At 41.6% G+C, this 14,615-nt stretch overlaps 1 protein-coding gene across 6 annotated transcripts in view; it reads right to left on the bottom strand.

The window, feature by feature from the left end:
- Positions 1 to 680: 680 nt before the first annotated feature.
- Positions 681 to 14,615, bottom strand: part of MSI2 (musashi RNA binding protein 2) — an 838,983-nt gene continuing 825,048 nt past the window's right edge. For all 6 annotated transcript variants that reach the window (XM_040336657.1, XM_040336656.1, XM_040336658.1 and 3 more), the window contains one exon: positions 681 to 1,365. Coding sequence is in view for 1 of the 6 variants with exons in the window: in XM_040336659.1 (XP_040192593.1) it covers positions 1,304 to 1,365 (62 nt within the window). In the remaining 5 variants the exon portion in view is untranslated. The remainder of the gene's footprint in view (positions 1,366 to 14,615) is intronic.

A 14,615-nucleotide genomic window follows, 5' to 3' on the forward strand; every position in this document is an offset into this window, starting at 1 on the left:
GAAAAAGAATACCGATATAAAGAGCAGCTGAAATGACTGGACAATTATTTGACCTATTTTAAATATAAAGAAAAAACTTGATGCATTTCAGTCTTAAAATACTTTAAATATTAAACGGTAGCTTAATTTTAGTTTTGGGTATTTTTGTCTTTATCCTCAAAAAACTAAAATAGAACTAGACTTTTAAGCTGTGCACATAGTTTAAATAGGTAATATGCTGGTATGACACTAGTACAGTTATCAGGTCTGAACAACTACACAACAAATTTAACAGTGTTAATCTAAATAACAGGGCACATCGTGGCAACTCTTTTGGGATTTAATTTTAACAATGTTGTTATCAATCCCCTTCATTATTTAGAGATGCTACTGACTGCTTACCCTTCCAAAAAACAAAAAATAAAATAATATATCTCTCTCTCTCCATTAATATATATATATATATATATATATATATATATATATATATATATATATATATATATATATATATATATATATATATATATGAGAGAGAGAGATATATTTTTTTCTCTTTTCTATGAATGTACATGTAGTTATGGAAGGTTATTTACAGCACTTCTGTTTGCATTAAGAATGAATTTCATAAAACCTTAGAATATCACCTCTTTCAACAAGGAAAAAAAAGCATTTATATAAAAACCGAGGACTCAAAAAGGTTGTTGTCCTTAAGTTATTGCCGAAAATAGATATAATCAGTTTAACAAAGGGAGACATCACAAAAATTATACATAATCACCTTAGCCAGCTGCTCTTTTACATTATGTACATCATGAAATTTACTTCAGTACCAAATAAAAACCTACTGCAACATTCATCATGTGCTAAAATCCAACCTTATATCATTGTTCGCAAAATGCTGTTTGCCAATATTGTTTTCTTCTTACTGACAGGTACCAAAGTTTTCAACTTATTCATAAGTTCAATCTCTTTTGAGCCATAATAATAATGAAAGTAAAGACTAATTAATTCAACAATTAATACCTGTACTATGGTTAGCTTCAACTAAACACAAATAGAAAGAAACATAATAAGAGTGAACGTAAATGTGCCCCACAATCCCAATGCAAAATAAAAAAAAAATGACAAAAGCAAAAATAAAAGCAATACAGGTCTGCACAATTTTCTTGTAAAGAAAAAAAGCTGTAGGTTTTATAGCACAGCAGGTTTATGAGATGAAGAGATTGAAACAGTTGCAGTCCCCAGAGTGCCATCTCTCCAGTTGTGTTTCTGTGTATAGATCTTGTACTAGTGAAAATGTAGTACTCAAGGCCTGATGACATCATCCCAACATGGGACCATTCAGAAACTTCGCCCGGTCTTGCCTGGGCAGCCAGATAAATTCTACAGTAGGAAAAACATAAATGGGTTTAACAGACATACGCAGAGTACAAAAATAAATATATTTACAAATAGTTGCTACAGGTAATTATTAACAATTATATTCAAACAAGTTAAACATCAATTCTTTGGAAAACCCCCGCTGTACACCTATGTATAATTCTCTAGCTTTTACTCAACAAAAGCATGCCTGGAACTTCTTAATTTACTCCCAATTATGGGCCTAACATTATGGGTCAGCGCACGCAAGACTCCCTTATTTTTATATAATTTAACAAAGTAGAAATATTATTTTGCACTCTGCTGATCCAGACTAAGGCTGGGTTCACATGCAGGAGAATGTGACTGTCTCTCTATGGAGCTGGTTCACATATCTCTGGGGTGGCTGTGGAGCACACTGCACAGAAACAATGTGCGTCTTTGGCTCCGTTTCAAGGCTAAATTCAGGGACGCACAACGTTCCTGTGTGATGCGCAGCTGATGATACCAGTGTGAACCGAGTCTTAATGACCTAAATATAGTCCTACCCATTCCATTTTTCTTTAAACCAGAGCATGTTTTTTAATTCATGGGTTCTGTAGGGGTTAATCCCAATGCAATTACAAGAACTTCAAAGTTAATGCACAAGCAAAGATCTAAGTTCAAGAATCTTTGTGGTCGTTTAGGAATTAATTCTTACAGACAAAAAGAAACATTTATGTCAACAACATCAAGAAAATGCAGGCAATCCAAAAGATGTAAAAACATTTGTTCAAAGGTTAGTCTCCATTGTTGCGTGCTACAAAAGCAGAGTTGGCTGTCTGTCTCTGGTCTTCTATGCAGGTTGGCATCTAATCTTAATGGGATACAACATTCAACAATCAAGCAAGACTGTCCAAAACCATGACTGAAATACTGAGAACAGAAACAACTAGGTAGACAAGAAAACACCTTGATATGTGGGATGATTGTGTTTAATGTGACATGATATAAATACAGTGCTTGTCCAGAGGTTAATATTTTATTATAACATATCACAGAGGCATTTAGAGATTTACTCAGGAAAACCAAGAAGGGAGGGGGAGAATGCAAATAAATAAATTACAAAAAAAAAAAAATATTCACAGTAGAATTTCAATACAGCCAATTAAAAATCTATATTTTTTTTAATTACCTAGCTACCATATGGTCCATCAAGTAGGATTGAGTAATCTTTTCTGATAATACACAAGTATACACTTCATACTTTATCTTGCTTGAAGAAAGAAAAAGTAATTTGTTTACCTACAACATACATCTGACAAATGCTAATTAGGCAAATTAAATGTCCACATAAAGCTATGTCATGAAAAAAGCAGACTGAAGCTAGTGTGGGAGGAATGCACAAGAAGGCCTAGCTGTAAATGAGTGAAACTTATTAAAGCAATTAAATTAGCTAATGATTAACAAATTGCTCATAATATCCATGATTTAGATATATATATTGCTACAAAAATATTTCCAAGGTGCAAGCATGTTGTAGACAATGTCAGATTTACTAGTGGGCATTGGTGGACTGAAGCGAGAGCAGTAATATTAGATGGAGCAGCATTAAACCAAGATATTTGCTATTGCTTTTCATTTATTTTCTTTTTCTCATCTTGCTGCCTTTGAGAAAGAAAAATCATAGCTCTTTAGTGAAATAGGATTCCTGGGCTATTAGAGAGAAGCTTTAGGCTCTCCTGCACTTGTAACATGCAGCCTTCTATTCACTGTTTAGACACTTGACCACTGGACTACAAGATCCAAACACAGTGGTGTTAATTTTTGAGTAGACAGCAAGCTGCTTTAACAGTAGAATATCTTGATTTTAATGAAGCATGGCATGATTTCTGGTCAAATAGACATAGCATGAACAAAGATTCCATTATTCACATATGCCTACGACAGCCTGAGTGTATGAAATCTTGCAGCACAGGCATCACCAAATAATCATTGAGCTGATATCTACATTAGAGATGAGTAAATAATTAAAATCTGCTCCATCAGTAATTCTTGTAGTCTACTCCAGAGACTACAGTATATTAACAGGGTCTCAAAGAGTCATTTTAGCTTGACACACTGCATATGGACTATCCCCCAGCACCCCTCACTATGTTCATACCAGGCTGTATGATCTTAAGCAGCAAGCAAGGTTTATCAAAAAAGTAGAAGGACGGCAATATGAGCATTATATGCATACATACTAAGACTTTTTTTTTCTTACACTCTGCCCTGCTGAACTGGTAGTGAAGGGACTCAATAAGACACAGGAAACAAAAGGGAAAAAGCATCTCTGTTTAAATGATAACTATACTTTTATAGCCCTAAATGTTCATGAGATAAAGAGGCTTAAGCAGTTGCAGTCCCCAGATTACCATATCTTCTGCTGTGTTTTCTGTGTGCATATCTTGTGAAAATGTAGAAAATCACAGACTGATGACATTAATCCAGCCTGGGATCTTTCAGAAACTTCACCTGATTTTGCCTGGGCATCCAGATAAATTTTGGGACTATTCAAAGGATAGGCAGTGAGCAGAGGTTTAGGGGTTAGCACTCCTGCCTTAAAGTTCACAATCAGGACCCAAACTGAATAGATTTGACCCTTTCTCCCAGTGCTTGCAGGGGTTTCCTCTGAATACTTTGGTTTCCTTTCATAATCCAAAGGCATGCACTGGTAGGTGAATTGAAATAGGCCCAAGAATGCATATGTGAGATAGGGAACTTTTTGTGTAATGTACAATACGTAACAAGCGTGTAAATTCTCGTCACTATATAACGACTTGTAATAAATAAATAACTGTACTAAATGTGCAGATAGCCATTCAATAAACTTTATCATAGATTTACAAATGAATTCAAATAGGTTTCATCCCACAACAGGTCTACTCTCAGTTTCCATGCTGTGATTGGTTATTTCCTTTATTCATAGGAAAGCTCTGCTAGGCCTCTTTCACAGGTTGAATTGCAGTTCCTTCTGCCTTCTGAATCAGTGACTTTTAGGTATTCAGGAGGTGTCACCTTCTGAATGGGGTTTTTTCTTTTCTGGCTGGGTTTTTTTCTCCAGCTGAACAGGGGTTTGATATTGAACCATTGCGCCAAGTGTTTGGCTCACAGTTGTGGTGCAATCCCATTAAAGAGGTTGAAACCTGCCTGCAGTACTTGTACCTATAGCTAAGCCTACAATTAGGCTTAGCTATAGGTACTGTAAATATCTCCTAAACATGCGCTGTTTAAGAGATATTTACTGTATACCTCGCCGATGATGACATGGGCGCATGCGTGTCGTTTCTTCAGAAGCGATTTCCGTTATTGCCAGCTCCTGCATTCATTTGCATGAGTGACTTCACACAGCTCCTGCCAGTCACATAGCCGGAGTCTGCAGTCCTGGCAGGAAGAGGGGGCAAACATGAATGCGGCCTACAGCGGGGATGGCGAGGGGGTTCATTTGCAGGCAAAGTGTCACATAATGTGCGAATATGTGACGCATACTAGCTCTTTATGCCTTTACTTTGCAGGGAAGGGTTTACTTCCTCTTTACCTTCCACTTGAGTTTGACATTTGGCGTCGCCTGTCAAACTGGGCATGCCAAGCATCTTGACCTTGGGCATGGGAAAAATCCCCTATGGCTGCCATGTCGACTGGGCTGTTTTTACTGCCTGTGTGAAAGAGCCCTTACAGTGTTTCTTTTAGAACAATGGATTAGGAAATACTTTAAGATACCAGAGTACAGATAATGAAGTGTGATCCCTTCCATAATCTGATGCTCTAGTTTAAATGTCAGTGATGTCTTAATATATTATGTGCCTGGAATCTTCAGAATAAAGAACTTTTCTACCAAATGTAAACCTATATAATGCTATTTATTGAGGAGCCCCTGCATTAGATATGAATTTTTTCCTATAGTTAGATCGGTGTCATAGTGAATGTGTAAGAGATCCAACAGACTTTGTCATTCACTAAGGGACAGATATATTGTGTATGAACCCTATAATTACCTACAGCTGCTTTTTGGGGCAGCCAAGGTGTGGGAGTCTAGAACTAACCAGTTATGGGGGCACATTTTTATCCTCCATCTTTAAAATCAACCTAATCCAGTCCGATCTTGAACCTTGTGGATTGGTTTGCAAGTCTGAAGTGTGATTATCTGCTACAGCCAGATATAGAAAACAGATACGTGTAAATTTGGAGCTAGATTCACATACCTCGGCGCATCTTTAGGCGGGCGTAGCGTAACGAATATACGCTACGTCGGCGTGGCTTAGTCAACCATGGAATTCTGGAAGTCAGTGCTCTCCACGCTGCGTTGGCGTGGCTTAGATTTTAATGGCGTAACCCGGTGTAGGAGGAAGTGGGTGTGACCCCATGCAAATGATGTTCCGGACGTGGAGCAGTGGTGTACGCCCGGCGTATCATGAACGGAGCATGCGCAGTGATGCGGTAGTGTGACCGTACCCGTGTGCGCATGCTCACAACTACGCCGGTGCAACTTCCTGGCTTACGCCGAGCGCATAAATATGCACAGACATACGCCCGTCCGGCGCAAAAGTACATCAGTTTGCTTGTTTCCCCCCCTGAAGCAAGGTACTTTTGTAGAGAGATGGCACCTCCTAAAGTGGGCAAGGATAAGAAGAAGAAGAAGAAGAAGAAGAAGAAGAAGAAGAAGAAGAAGAAGAAGAAGAGAAACTTCAATCCTGAGGAGACTAAAATCGTGTTGGTGGCAATCACAAAATATGATGCATACCTGCATGGTGCCCACAGTGGTAAGACCAGCAAGGCACATAAGAGGGAGATTCTTGCCAAGATCACCCTCGATGTGAATGCCATTGGCAATGAGACCCGGACGTCTGATGACATCCAGAAAAAAATCAATGACATGAGACGTCGGGTCTGTGACAAGTTGGCCCTCATGAAGAAGCATGCCAGGGGCACAGGAGGAGGACCAGCCTCATCTCTGCGTTTGACACCTGAGGAGGAGATTGTCGACAGGTGTCTTTCGCAGGAGCAGGTGGAGGGTGTTGAGGGCTATGACTCCACTGATCTGGACTTGGGGACAGGTACGTGTGTTTTATCCTCCATTTGGTGTGTAGCATGTGAGGGGGTGGAAGGGAACATGTGACAAGTGTGTGGGTCCACCAACATGTGAATGTTTTGTGTCTTCCACAGATGTGCTGGAGGGAGCTGGGCCGTCGTCGGCCGGTGTTCGACCCATGCCATCCCCGGAACATCCTGTGGCTCAGTCTGACCCCCTGGGAAGCACAGTCATATTGGTGGAGGGGAGTGCCCATACCTCTCCGCTAGAGGTTGTTGTTGAGGAGTCAGTGGATCTCCACCAGGAGGACTGTATATATTATGAGGAGGATTCCACCATCCCAGGACCCTCAGCCACCTCCCGCTCATCAGGTCTACCCCATCCAGGGGAACCCCCTCCAGGTCTAGCCTGTCTGGACGGGCCCAAGTCTCTCCTTCCCCCAGGAAGGCTCTACGGAAGCCCAAGAAGGGCTGCAGAGGGAGCAGGCCCGGCAGACCCGCCATATCGGTGCTATGGTGGGTGACCTGCGGCGTGTAGCAGATAGCCTGGCCTCCTCGGCCCAGTCCCAGGCTGCCTGCGTATTGGCTGTGTAGCAGTCCCTCACCCAGCAGGCTGGTCAGAGCAGCTCCATCTCTGACAGCCTGCAGGATGTGAGCAGAAACTGCGTTGCCATGGTGACCTGCATGGGGGAGCAGCAGGCCGCAACAGCAGTCCTCACGGCAGCGGTGAGGAGGTTGGCAGTGGCTGTAGAGGCCAACACTGCTGCTGTGGAGGCGGAGGGGAGGCAGACCAGGCGGCACCAGCACCACAACACCACCCGCCAGCTGAGGATGCTTGCTCATACCAACACGGTGCTCACCCGCCTCGCCGTTGCAATGGAGGGCAGGCAGCCACCACATTCTCCTTGTGCCATGATAAATGTGTGCGTTTAACGTTCAAAAATGCGTTCCACGAGGCAACTCCTGACTGCTCTTCCCTCAGCAGACGGGGTAGCTTCAGTTAGGGGGGGACTGGGTGGTTGGGGTGTCAGGGCATCACGTATGTCAATCTCCAGGCCCTTTCTCATGGCGTAGTTGTGCAGCACGCAACATGCACCGATGATCTGGCACACGAAGTTGGGGGAATACAACAGGGCCCCCGCAGACGTATCCAGGCATCGGAAACGGGACTTCAGGAGGGCAAATGTGCGTTCCACCACTGCACGGGTACGTATGTGTGCAGCATTGTAGTTTCTCTCTCCTCTGGTTTGGGGATCCCGGTATGGAGTCATGAGATGGGGCCCAAGTGCATATGCCGAGTCACCTGGAAGGGAAAAGACAGGAGGATGTTAGTCGTGCATGTGCCCCTCGTAAAGTCTGCATCATGGGGTCGGACAGTCATGCCTGACTCCCATGTCACTCACCAACCAGCCAGCTGTTCCCGTACACGTTCTGTTCAAATTCTGTGGAGATGTTGCATTGATGGTATATGTAGCAGTCGTGGCTGGCCCTGGGGTGTTTGGCACGGAAGTGCCATATGAGGCATTGGGCATCGGCTATCACCTGTACGTTGATGGAATGCCACTGCTTACGATTACGGTATATGTGCTCTGTGTCACGGGGGGGCGTAGTGCCACATGTGTGCAATCAATGGCCCCCACGGTGCGTGGGAATCCGGCAATGCTGTAGAAATCCTGCATTGCCTTCCACCGCAGATGCTCATGGGTGGGTTTGATGTTGTGGTGGGACATGCGTCTGAGGATTGCGGGGACAACCTGGTGCCCACATCTGCTCATGCTGGATTGTGACATCCCAGCGTTGTGTCTTGCTGGTGATGTCATCATGCAGGGTTGTGGCTAATTCCAGGATGGCATCAGGGCTGAATCTGAAGATGCGAAACACCTCAGAATCACCCATGCCAAAGACGTTCAGGCGCGTTCGGTATATCCTCTCCCGTGCCGGCGGACACAGTAGTAGTGCTATGACCATGGCTGCCCCTGGCATGTTGGCATACTAATGTGTTGTCCTGCAAGTGGGGTTGCTCAGCTCGTTCGTAACGGTGCTGCTGTAGCTGCTCTCCAGCTGACCTGTGCACGTCTGTTGCTGAGTTACCCCTGCTATATAAGGGGCAACTTTAGGCCGGACGTACAACTTACGCGCACCACGCGTAGCCTGCGTCGGGCGCATGTACGCTCGTGAATCGCCGTATTCCGCTCATTTGCATATTTAAATAGAAAATAATATGGGAGCGCAAGATGCGTCCAGCGTAAATATGCGCCTACGATACGCCGGCGTAGGAAAGTTACGTCGGTCAGAAGAAGCCTATTTTATGGCGTATCTAGTTCTGTGGGCACGGTGCAAAGATACAACGGCACACATTTTGACTTACGCGGCGTATTTCGAGATACGTCAGCGTAAGTCCTACGTGAATCTAGCTCATAATGTATAAAATGATTTAAAAAACAAAAATTCCAGTTAGGTAAAAAAACAAAACAGCTATAAACAAAATGTTCACCTCACTGTTATAGCTTATCTGGATCAAGCAAGTACAGTGATATACAGCTGGCACTGCATCTTGTTTAAAGTTTGGAGAAACAGGGCTGAGCATGGCCAGAGCTGGCCATTAGTACACATATGCAGAAAATCGTCCGTGTATAATCGGTCAGTTCAGCTAGAACCTGCTGACTTTGGGCCAGTGTGTACAGCTATCTGTTCTGCAGCAGTCAATACTCACTACCAGCTTCGGAAGAACGGGCAATGCTGGAAAGGAGGGTTTGGTGCAGTGTTGCCAACCGTCCGTATTTTTACAGACAGTTCGTAAAAATGGGCACTTTTTCCCCCCCGTTGGTAAATGTATGTGGTTGCGGGAATGTGCCAGTAAAAATAGCCGAGATCAGTTCAGCTTGGAACTGCGCATGGAGATTGGAGGCAGGGGGTGACTGGAGGCAGAGGGTGATGATGGCTGCAGTGGCACCGCAGAGAGGGATGGAGGCAGGGGGCAATGGAGGCAGGGGGAGATTGGAGGCAGGGGGTGTTAGTGCCAGGGGGTGATTGGAGGCAGGGGGTGTTGGTGGCACCGCAGAGGGGGATGGTGGCACCGCAGATGGTGGGGGATGGAGACAGGGGTTGTTGGTGGCACCACAGAGGGGGATAGAGGCAGGGGACGATGGAGGCAGGGGGTGATTGGAGGCAGGGCGCCTGGGGGAGATTGGAGGCAGAGGGAGATTGGAGGCAGGGGGAGATTGTGGCACCGCAGAGGGGGGTAAAGGCAGGGGGTGTTGGTGGCAGAAGGGGATGGAGGCAGGGGGTGATGTGACTAAATAATTTGCCCTTATTAATATCTACCTTAAATCACATTGCTATTTGCCTAGCGTACTTGTTTGTAGTCTAAATACTGAAATTTGCACCTAAAAATGTAATTTAGTAACTTTTGTGAAATGCCAGTAAAAACGTGGCTGCGCCAGTAAATTTCGGGTGTCGTGCCAGTAAATTTCAATCTGGTAGATTGGCAACACTGGTTTGGTGGGCAGTTCTCCTGTCAGAATACAATAGCACAACAGTTGAGATTGTAACCAACATCGCTTGTATGCCGATCTGTTTTTTTTTATTCAACCTGTGTACTCAGCTTAAGTACAGCTACACAGGTCACTGTTCTTATCAAACTATAGGGGTGCATTGGAGTTGATGGAATAATTACCAAAGAAACCATCTATGTCAGATGGCATATGTCCCTGCCTACTGACTTGGGAAGTTGGAGAATGAGCTCAGCTGTTCTAGCTTCTGTTACTTATCTGGGCTTACTTTCATTTACCTTGTAGTCTACAGGTGGAGGCCGTAGTCTGAAATGGAGTAAAAAAGTGCTAAGCTGGGAGGATGTGTAAGCCAAGGAGCTAATGTACAGTGCGCATCCAGAAAGTATTCACAGCGCTTCACTTTTTCCACATTGTGTTATGTTACAGCATTATTACAAAATTGAATACATTCATTATTTTCCTCAAAATTCTACAAACAATAACCCATAATGAAAATGTGAAAGAAGTTTGTTTGAAATCTTTGCACATTTCTTAAAAATAAAAAACAAAAAATCCAATTTACATAAGTATTAACAGCCTTTGCTTAATACTTTGTTGACGCACCTTTGGCACCCAGTTACAGCCTCAAGTCTTTTCGAGTATGATGCTACAAGCTTCGCACACCTATTTTTGGGTGGTTTCTCCAATTCTTCTTTGCATGACCTCTCAAACTGCAATCAGGTTGGATGGGGAGTGTTGGTGCACAGCCATTTCAGATCTCTCTAGAGATATTCAATCGAGTTCAAGTCGGGGCTCTGACTGGGCCACTCAAGGATATTCACAGAGTTGTCCCTGTGTGCCTTTTACTGAGGAGTGGCTTCCGTCTGGCCAGTCTACCATACAGGCCCGATTGATGGAATGCTGCAGAGATGGTTGTTCTTCTGGAAGGTTCTCCCCTCTCCACAGAGAAACTGTGGAGCTCTGTCAAGGTGACCATCTGATTCTTGGTCACCTCCCTGACTAAGGCCCTTCTCCCCCGATTGCTTAGCTTGGCCGGTCAGCCAGCTCTAGAAAGAGTCCTGGTGGTTCCAAACATCTTCCATTTATGGATGATGGAGGCCACTGTGCTCATTTGGGACCTTCAATGCGGTAGAAAATTCCTTGGACTTCATGGCTTGGTTTGTGCTCTGACATGCACTGTTAAATGTGGGACCGTATATAGACAGGTGTATGCCTTTCCAAATCATGTCCAATCAACTGAATTTACCACAGGTGGACTCCAAGCAAGTTGTAGAAACATCTCAACGGTGATCAGTTGAAACAGGATGCACCTGAGCTCAATTTTGAGTGTCATAGCAAAGGCTATGAATACTTATGTACATGTGATTTTTTTTGTTTTATATTTTTAATAAATTTGAAATTATTTCAACTGAACTTCTTTAATGTTGTTATTATGGGATATAGTTTGTAGAATTTTGAGGAAAATAATGAATTTAATCAATTTTGGAATAAGGCTGCAACATAAACTGTAAATAAAAGTGAAGCGCTGTAAATACTTTCTGGATGCACTATAAGAAAAAGCAGATGGGTTCAGGGCATTACACCCCATTTCCAGGTTAATTATGTTCATGGCCAGATGCAGCCAGGGCTTCACAGTTCTTGTTCTGCTGAATAAATGTTGATGGGTTACTGGATCTCCCACTCACTCCCCTCCCCATCTATACAAACCAGTGTCTTTATTATCTACTCTTCATATTGACTGCAACTTACCAGCAGACTCGACTGTGAGCCTAACTGGTGTAAACATGAAAGAAATAGGAGACTTGTCTTGCTGGTGATATGGTAATAGTTTTTGAGAATTGTTTATGCATAAATACCTGAAAAGTCTTGTATGGGTAACATTATCAAATTTTAAAAATTCTGATAAATTAGTAAAACATTCTTGAACATGCCCTACATCATATACATTTTGCAACAATCAATTTACAACACAGTTGAGATGCAGTGACAATCAGTGTGACATGCATTTAGCACATGTTCACACTGCATTCTTATTGAACATATATATATATATATATATATATATATATATATATATATATATATATATATATATATATATATATATATATATATATATATATATAGGCATAAAAGCAGGTGAAATGCAGCTTTAGCTAGAGAAAACCTTTAATTGCCATATCTGAATGCTCAAAGCTGTTTGAATTATTTCAAAGGTAGGGTCTACTGAAAATAATTTTTAATCAGCAGGACATACAAAGGTTAGGAACTTTAATTTAACACAGGCGTGCTTTTTAACTTCTCCAGCCACAGCTTTGATTTTAAAACCACTTGGCCTTTAATATTTTCCAACATTCTGCCACTTATATATTAGAAGGTCAAGAAAAAACAAACTGTAACTTCAAAAGTATGAAAAGGCTTTAAAAATACGCATTGGAGAATGAAGTCTAAAGTTCACTTTGTGTTTTAGGGGAAAAAATGGCAAGTACTTATAAAATATAGGCAGATCAAATCAGCTACACTGTAATTTCCAGAGCAATTTTTCAAAACGAAGAAAGCAGCCAAAATGCCTAAATATTATTGCAGCTTCACAAGAGAAAATTAGTTTAATACTTCAAAAAAAAATTGCTTCTCTTTTTTATTCCTGAACGAGATGCTCGAAGTGCATTGTGAATGACAGGAACGCAAGCATTTATGCAAAATGACTGGAATTTACAAGGAAATATACTGCGATGAATTTAAACATCTGGTTATTCCTTTATTTTCTTTTAAGGTAATCGCTTAACAGTGCTCTCCAGGCAAGCGTAGAGAACAGTTTGTGAAGTATGGCTTTTGCCATTAGTGTAGCACCTTGTTAAAAAAAGTAAAGATTGATACTTCGCATAATAAAGTAGTTATTTCACAATGTAGAACACAATACAATTAGCGTATAAATTATGTCATCTCATAATACACAGTGATGAAAAATTAAACTAAATGCAGTATAAGCATATCATTTTCCAAATATTCATACATATATTTTTTATACTGAATGTTGAACTGTAGGCAAAATGCTTTTTTTTTTTTATAAAGTGTGAAAAAGGTTAGAATATCTTACTGGAAAAGGGCTGCAGAGAAATAATCTTTGCTTAAAGTAAATATCCTATATTGTTTAACATGTTAATATAAATTTCAAAAGTTCTGTTTAATCCTCTTAAAGTGATTGTAAAGGTAAATATAAAAAATAAAAACAAACAAACATGTCTATACTTACCTGTTCTGTGCAATGGAATTGCATAGAGCGGCCACGACCCTCCTCTTTTCGTGTCCTCCGCTGGTGCGCTCTGCCCCTCCCCTCTGTCCAGTGCCCCCATAGGAAGCTACTTTCTATGGGGGCAGAAAAGTATACCGCTCTAAAAACAATCAATCCCCATTGCTTCCGTCCCAACAAACCAAGAGGGTGCTGGCTGTGCTCAATTACCATGAGGTGAAAGAAAAAAAAAAAAGAAAAATCCTGGATCGCCGCACTCCTCAACAAACAATGTCTTTATTCAAAACATGAAGAAACAACAAAAATTCAAAGTGTGACATTGTGTGAAATTATAAAAAGGTTGTGAAGTAGACATATAGGGTGAAATAGGCAATAGATAAAGAATGTGGAAATTCTGAAGACTGCAGCCTTTTGTATGTCTAAAAACAAACAAAATGTATATGTATAAAAATACGATATTTTAATTAAAATGGTATATGTGTGGTTATGATACCATGCACTATGTCGCTGCGCATTTCTGGTTTGCAGGTCATTATTAAACGTATATAGTCATTGTAATGTCTATATAAATGGAGAGAAAAAAGGAAGCAATATATATGCTCCAAAAAACACCTTTCTTCAAAAAATGACATAATAAACAAAAACCAAACCTGAAATGACGTAGCGGTATGTGTCAAGGGCAGAACCTGTTGGAAAGCTCCACTATCATTTATCTTCTATTTTTTATATTCTTTATTTAAATTGAGGCACAGAATTAGTGCCTATTTAGAAAGAAGGATGATAAAGGAGCCGCAATGTTCCTAATGTCCCCAAAAAAGAGAAAACACCTACTCATTTTGAGAAAAAGTGATCAGAAAAATTTGACCAAAGGAAAGAAGTATATACAATAAGAATATCTGAAACAAAACAGAAAATTATATATTTCATATATAATGGGGTATAATGGGGTATGGAATGATCATGTGAACCAGCCAGACCCAACTAATAAAAGTGGGACACATCCCACTCAAAGTTGAGCCCCGATGGGCGTCTGGAATTAAGAATAAAAATCCATCGGACTTCTTGCCTGCACAGTATGTTAAATTTATCCCCACCTCTGGCTGGTTTTGTGATTCTTTCTAGCCCTTGAATGACTAAACTAGAAGTATTCTTGTCATGAGCAATGTTCCAATGTCGTGCGACATTGGTGGCATGGTCTTTATCGATATCGTATAGGTGATCATAGAGGCGATCCTTAAGTCTTCTGGTTGTCCTACCAACATATTGTATTAAACAAAGTTTGCATGTGATCACATATACTACATATCGTGTGTTGCAATTAATGAAAGAATGTAGCTTGTGCGATTTCCCTGTGAAGGTGGAAGTAACGGTGTCCCCCCTTTTTTTTTTTTTTTCACACCCTAGCACACCTGCTGCATCTATTGACACAGATAGCGGGACTGGGCGCCGCCCCCCGCTCTCCC

The sequence above is a fragment of the Rana temporaria genome, chromosome 2, assembly GCF_905171775.1.
Source record: "Rana temporaria chromosome 2, aRanTem1.1, whole genome shotgun sequence".
Lineage (NCBI taxonomy): Eukaryota > Metazoa > Chordata > Amphibia > Anura > Ranidae > Rana > Rana temporaria.